Source organism: Triticum urartu, unplaced genomic scaffold, assembly GCF_003073215.2.
Source record: "Triticum urartu cultivar G1812 unplaced genomic scaffold, Tu2.1 TuUngrouped_contig_6790, whole genome shotgun sequence".
Lineage (NCBI taxonomy): Eukaryota > Viridiplantae > Streptophyta > Magnoliopsida > Poales > Poaceae > Triticum > Triticum urartu.
The window spans coordinates 3479-11085 of NW_024117579.1; the positions used below are offsets into that span (position 1 = coordinate 3479).

Here is a 7607-nt window from a genome sequence, read left to right on the forward strand (position 1 = left end):
ATTTTTTATTCAAAAACAGTTTTTGTTTGTGACGAACATTTTTTGAATTCATGAATATTTTTTTGAATCAGTGAATATTTTAAAAAGATTGTTTTTTTTACCTTCCCATACGTTGTTTTGAATACATTTTTTTATAAATTCGTGGACATTGTTTTGTAGACACGAACCTTTATTTTTGAATCTTGAATTTTTTTGAATCGATGAACGTTTAAAAAAACACTCATGAATATTTTATAAATTCACGATTTTTTTGAAAGACAAAGTGATATATATAATATACTGTGCATCCACATACATTTAGGATCACATGGTTGTTCTGGTGGTTTGCTCGCGTACCAACCTGCTGCAGTTCGCAGGTTCAAATCCCTGCAGCCCGCTTTTTCCCTATATTTTGTTTTTTTCTCGGCCCACTGATATATGGGCCTTCTACAAACGTCGCCTGAGCTGGCCCGTGTCACCTACGCAAATACGAGATACGTATATAATGTGTAGAGTCAGGACCGTTGTTTCAACTTTAGGAACCGTATTAATCATGTATTTTCATGTATCGAAACTGTATTGAAGCAATACGCAAGTTCCAGGACCAAGTTGGACGTCGCCAGCGACTACCAGAACTATAGATGCAATTATCTCGCCCTGAGATAGATAACCTTGGGATAGGAACCCATCCGACGATCCGAGGTGGCAGCACCACGCCTCCACCGATCCAATGCAGCTCCCTGATTGGTCCAAACCAAATCCAGAAATCCTCCACCACCCCCACGTCTCCACAAAAACTTGTGCTACAAATACTTACACGTCGCCCCTCTCTAATTCCCACCACTCACTGAGAAGCACCCAGCAGCAACAGCCGGCTAGGCCACCGTACGGACCCCGGAGCAGCACACATGGCATCCACGATCATGGCCGCCGCCTCCCGCGCCGTTGTGGCCAAGACCCCGTTCCTCAGCGGCCAGGGCCGCGCCGCCAGCGCCACCCCCCTCCGCGACATCGCCGCCGCGGCCAACGGCAGAATCACCATGGTACGTGCCATGAACTAACCACCACGGAACTCGTCTGCAATGCTAGTATGTGCGCGTGCTAAGAGCTAACGATTGTCTGGTGTGCGCGCGCGCTCGCAGGGCAACGACTTGTGGTACGGCCCGGACCGCGTCAAGTACCTGGGCCCCTTCTCCGCGCAGACGCCGTCGTACCTGAACGGCGAGTTCCCCGGCGACTACGGCTGGGACACCGCCGGGCTTTCTGCCGACCCGGAGGCGTTCGCGAGGAACAGGGCGCTGGAGGTGATCCACGGGCGGTGGGCGATGCTTGGCGCTCTTGGGTGCGTCTTCCCCGAGGTGCTCCAGAAGTGGGTGGGCGTCGAGTTCAAGGAGCCCGTCTGGTTCAAGGCCGGCTCGCAGATCTTCTCCGAGGGTGGCCTCGATTACCTTGGGAACCCCAACCTCGTCCACGCGCAGAGCATCCTTGCCGTGCTCGGCTTCCAGGTCCTTCTCATGGGTCTCGTTGAAGGGTTCCGCATCAACGGTCTCGATGGCGTCGGCGAGGGCAACGACCTCTACCCCGGCGGCCAGTACTTCGACCCGCTCGGCCTTGCCGACGACCCTGTCACCTTCGCTGAGCTTAAGGTGAAGGAGATCAAAAATGGCCGTCTCGCCATGTTCTCTATGTTTGGGTTCTTCGTCCAAGCTATCGTCACCGGTAAGGGCCCATTGGAGAACCTGTTCGACCACCTCGACGACCCTGTCGCCAACAATGCATGGGTTTTCGCTACCAAGTTTGCGCCTGGATCTTAGGCTGGCCGACGCGCCACGGTGGCATGCCATTGTAAAGTGTAAACTACTCCCATGTGTGTGCAAATAGCAACGAATGGTCGATGTGATCTCGAAATTTGGAGGATTTTTTGGTTCACTTTCTGATGTGTGTCGCTTATATGTTGCGATGTGCTTAGCTCGTTTTTGGTGGTTACATTTTGTCAAGGGAAGATGGTGGCGTAACTGATTAGACTAACTATGATGTGAAGCTTGTACCAAAAGTAACAACATCAGGGGTTCTTCCCAACTGCACGAAGGATTACATGTCACACACATGCATCACTAATCCTATTGCTAGACCCAAAGGCCACAGAATTTCACGCCTCCACATGCTAAAGAGATCCAACGGTAGTGGCAGACCATGAACAAAATGAAGGGTGTGCACGCTCTAGATTTTTTTAATCCAATTGTCATATAATATATGGCAACAGAATAACATAAAATGCTCAATCAAGTCTCGCAACATTATCATTCAGGAAATATATTTAAAATTTGTGAAATTACAATGCAAATAGTCCTAAATATAGGTTCTGTGCTAGCAGGAACAGGACTTGAGTGTATTTTAGTTGAGAAATATATAGGTGATCTTGTTCAGTTTATGCAGGCACATACTAACAAGTACTCTCTCTGTAAAGGAAATATAAAAGTGTTTTAAGTGATCCAAACGCTCTTATATTTCTTTATAGAGATAGTAGTTCACTGAGATGAAGACTTTGCATTAAACAACCGAAACCTAAACTCATCTGCTATCTGCCACTGCATGTCTAAATTGAATCATTGCATCCCTATACATGGAATCATGGTTCAGTTTAGTTCCCAGAAAATGGTTCACTTACGACAGGTTACTTTAATGTAATTTCAGAGATGTACTGATACTGGCATACTCATTGCAGATAGCTAGCACTGATAAACATAGCAACATCACATGGATTCTTACATGATAAAAAAAAATCTCAGCTTTCTGGGTGTGCCACGGAAACCCGGCACACCTGCTAGGTCCACCACTGTCAACGGGTAGCCTTATAGATAACCTGCAAAATAATTATAACTATTAGAACCGTGTCATCTAGATAATTCCAAATAGGTCAACCAAAGCATAGTGTGACATGAGACTAATAAATATTGAATTGTCTTCTCCTCCTCAGAGAAGGAACATGCTGAATTGCCTTTCATTAAAAAAATATGTCGTTCTGCATCATTAGGCCAACCGTCGGTGTCAAAACCGTCCGATCTCAGGTAGGGGGTCCCGAACTGTGCGTCTGAGGATCAAAGGTAATAAGGGACAAAGGGAACTCGATGTTACCCAGGTTCGGGCCCTCTTAATGGAGGTAATACCCTACGTCCTGCTTGATCGTATTTGATGAGTATAGGGGTTACAAGAGTTGATCTACCTCGAGATCGTAATGGCTAAACCCTAGATGTCTAGCCTATATGAATTCTGATGATCTCTACGGACTAAACCCTCCAGTTTATATACACACCGAAGGGGCCTAGGTTTGTACAGAGTTGGTTCGTGGAAGATGGAAATTACATATCCGTACATCAATCTTGTCATCTACGCATAGGAGAGTCTGCCCGGACACGGGGGAAAGCCTTCTACTTTGTATCTGCACGACCCATCAGTCCGGCTTGTATGAATAGGCCGGACACCCGAGGACCCTCTAATCCAGGACTCCCTCAGTAGCCCTCGAATTGGCCTTCAAACGATGATGCAGTATCCGGCTTATGTCTTCGTCTTTTGCAAGGTTGGTTCTTCACTGTATACCGGGCGGATAATAGTTCGGCCCCGGCTTCCTTGTTTCGCCTTTATGACTCCTTCCCCGTCGCCTCGATTTCCACGCGTTGGGCGAATGCGAACGGTCCGCAATTTTTTATTAAGAAGAAAACACCCGGCCACACAGGGACGTCGCTTATATAAAGAGGTCAAATCCTCCAAGTGCCATCCATATCGTGCAGAAAAACACCAAGATTAGCCACGAAAAAGCTTCCAAACATGGCCAGCGCCCTAGGCTCTTCTTTGCGCCCCCACGGCCCCCAAGAGGGTGATTGGCAGAGCTGCTCAGTGCCTCATCTTCAGTTGAGCCGACTCCAGATGCAGGGATATCTTCCCCTCGCAGATCTAGTCTCTGTTCGAGCGGGATTGGCCTCAATCGGCAACGACGCGCTGGCTGAAAATTTCCCCAACCCCAGTAAGGAAGAGAGAGTGTGCTTCGTTCCATTCATTTTGCGGGGCTTAGGATTTCCGATCCATCCCTTTCTCAGGGATCTATTGGAATTTTATGGCATTCAACTGCACAACCTCACCCTAGGTTCGATTCTGCACATCTCAGGTTTCGTTGCCCTCTGCGAACTGTTCCTGGGTTGGGAGGCCCATTTTGAACTATGGAGAAAGTTCTTTTGCCTCGCCCCCCACCACCATGGAGGTTCTATGTTTGAAGTGGGTGGCGCCGAAGTATGGCGTATATCCGGATCCGGATACCCTGTTGGAACTCCCAAAGAGATATATCCACAGTGGTCTTTGGAGTGGTTTTATATGACGTCCCACTGCCAGACCCAGTTCGGCGCGACCTCCCTGAATTTTCCAGCGCTCCTCTAAAGAAGCACCTCAACTGTCGTCCCCAAAGTCCCAAGGAGGACGACAATACAGAAATAAAAAGGTTGGTCAGCAAGGTCAGATTATTAGCCCATACCGAGCTCTCAATAATCAAAGTTATGGCCATTGCGATAAAAAGATGTGTCCGGCCTCTCCAGTCCAGAGTAAGACGCAAGGCAAAAGAAGTTATGGCCATTGCGATAATCGAAGTTAGCCCTTATGGTGCTACAACGGAGAAGACAACATGTCTCGTTAAAGACGCAAGGGTCCGGATACTCCGGCCGAACTGGCCGTGATCTTGGCCGATCTGTATAAGGGTGAAAAGGAAGACTTCCTCCGCTTAAACTGCAGAGAAGGTTACTCCATGTACAACCCCACTGAATGGGTAAGATTTTGATTACCTGTATTGCTTCATTGCTATCGCGACATGCTAATCAAGTTGTTCTTATTGTCATAAAACAATCATGGAGGAAGATGATCGATGACGTTCACCGTCCCGCCCCACAGCCATAGGATCACAACCGCGATGAAGACCCTGGCTTCTGCGAAGATCCGGATATATACATAGAGGTCGATGATGGGGTGTTTTATCAGGCGAGCCTTGACGGCTCGGAAGTGGCTATTATGGCCGACTACCCCGGCCTTCTCCCTTTCTCCAACGTAAGTACTCGGAAATCATCCTCAAAAAGAGCAGCCCTCACTTGTGTCCCCTAGGATCGGCGCTCAGCGAGCCGCACTCCATCTAGGGTGGCCCCTAGGAAGGTAGCATCCACGCATGGTGAGCCTTCAAAATGAAAGGAAACCGGGAGTGTGGTCGAGCTCCCTCCTTCATCAGAGAGGTATAACCTTTAATATGTGCCTAGGCATAAGACCAGATTGTCATATTTCTCTTCCTATTTTATTCCAGGAGGAGCACACGGCGAACCGTATCCAAAGTCCCAGCTAGCTGAGCATCAACTAATCTGACACCGGGCTCATCAACCAGGACGAGAGCCAATACGGAGGCCGAGCCAACTCATCCACCTTATGAGGATTCGAATGACGTATCCGTCACAAATTCTAAAGTGGAGAGCGTGATGAATCATCGATGACTGAAATAGACCATGCATGCTCTAGTTTTTACTGAGTAGGAATTTACTGCCCTAAGCACCGTGGATGCATATATCCGAGCCGCCCGGGATGGACTTGCTGGAGTTGCCCGCCTGTTTTAAAAGATATGCAGGTAATGGTTTATGTAAATTTAATAGATATATGCCCGTAGCCCCCGAGACTTGAAGCGGTTTAGGCCAACCGATTTAAGGATCATTATGACTGTAGGTTCTCAAAGAGAAGAACAACGCATTGTCCCAGGAGCTTGAAACGAGCCGGACAAAGCTAAATGCTGCCACCACAGAGCTAGAGGAAATGAAGAAGGTCAAGATGATCCTTGATCAAAAGAACATACTGGAGGAGGAAAATGATAAGCAAGCCGAGGAGATAAAGAGCTTAAAGGCTCAATTATCGGACGCACAAAAAGAGAACAAAAAGCTGAAAGGCGGCATATTCGGTATGACCTATGAACCATCCGAGGGACTCGTATTATCCCGTAAGTCAGAGTCTTATAATGCTGTTCTTGTAGGTCTGTTAACCGGGTGTCCTAAATAAGAAGTGTCTGGATTCTGAGGCGATGTTTTAAAAGAACTGTCCATGGTGCATGAGCGGGCCCAGAAAGCCATGAGAAGTATGGCCAAGGCCTTATGGCCATCCAATGCCCCTCTAGAAACCTGTTCAAAGGTGCCCGGTGCTGTTTTGAGCTATGGAAGATGTCAGCATGCCGTGAAGGTGCACGAGAGGCATGGGCGATGGTGAAAATGTGCTACTCCGGGGTCGATCCGAATCATATAGCCCGAGTTGGAACTCGGGGATCGGATGGAAGAGAGATTCCTGTGAACTTCGTATATGACCAAGTGATGATAGCTGTGAATATTCGCAAGAAGAGTGCAGCTTAAATAGTCTTATAGATGACATTGATAAAGAGTAGGCGTTCAATTCCATGTATCAATGTACTTTATCATCAAACTTATCTCCAACCGAACTTGTCAAAATTTGTCATCGCAGGCCTTCGGCTTCAACCTCTAAACCAAGAGGTTGGAGTGTTTCCGGATACCAAGTTGGAATGTAATAAACATTCATTATGTCCGGAAACCAGACAATCCGGTCATATTGCTCAAACAGACAAAAGTTGTTTGAGGAGTTATGTTATATTACTATTTAACGTAAGAAACGTCTTCCAGGGACACTAGTTTCGTTAAGGGTTCCTTTCCTTGGGTCGGCATGCTTAATTGTGCATGCCTAGGCTTTGATCTGAAAGATAGGATTACGGGAATCCTATCCCTTATTTGTTAGAATAAATTTAAATAATCTATCGTTGCTTGCCGACCAATTATTCCCTATTCCTTCTCCATCGTAAGTATTCAAAGAGCTTTCTCAAAAAGATATCCCTACTTGCACCTTTATCCATTATACTAAACCGTACTTTATAGGATCGGCGCTCGGCAGGCCGCACCCCCTCGAGGGCGGCCCCTACACAAGGTAATCGTTCAAAACGAAAGGAGACCGGGAGCACCGTAGAACCCTCACAGTCTTCAAAGAGGTATGTCCGCTTAATACATGCCTGGGCATGAGTTCGGATTGTTAAAGTCCCATTCTATCCTTGATTCAGGAGGAGCACGCGGCAGACAGTGGGAAAACGCCCTGCTAGCCGAATGTCAGCCAATCCGACGCCAGACTCGTAAACTAGGACGAGGGCTGATGCAATGCCCATTCCGCCGCCTCATGAGGATTCAGATGACGTATCTGTCACGAATTCCGAGGTGGAGAGCATAATGAATCACCGTTGGTTGAAAGAGGCCATGCGCGCTCCAGCTTTTTCTGAGTAGGAATTTTCCGCACTCAGCTCGATGGATGCATATACGGTGAGGCCAACCGATTTAAGGATTGATATGACCTGCAGGTTCTCAAAGAGAAGAATACGGTGCTATCCAAGGAGCTGAAAACAAACCAGACATAGCTGAATGCCATCACTACCGAACTGGCGGAAATGAAAAAAGCTGCAATGAGCACTTCCAAGAAGAAGAAACATGAGGACGAAAAAGAAAAATAATCCGAAGAGATAGAGAGCTTAAAGGCTTAGTTATCGGCCGCTCTAAAAGAAAATGAAAAGT

General features: G+C 47.4%; 1 protein-coding gene across 1 annotated transcript; it reads left to right on the forward strand.

Annotated features, from left to right (window-relative positions):
- The first annotated feature begins 774 nt into the window (after positions 1-774).
- LOC125531090 (chlorophyll a-b binding protein of LHCII type III, chloroplastic) lies at positions 775-1908 on the forward strand. Its single transcript, XM_048695497.1, has 2 exons — positions 775-1022; positions 1122-1908. Exons 1-2 carry the CDS (start codon positions 888-890, stop codon positions 1791-1793), a joined length of 807 nt encoding a protein of 268 aa, XP_048551454.1. The 5' UTR covers positions 775-887; the 3' UTR covers positions 1794-1908.
- Positions 1909-7607: the final 5699 nt, after the last annotated feature.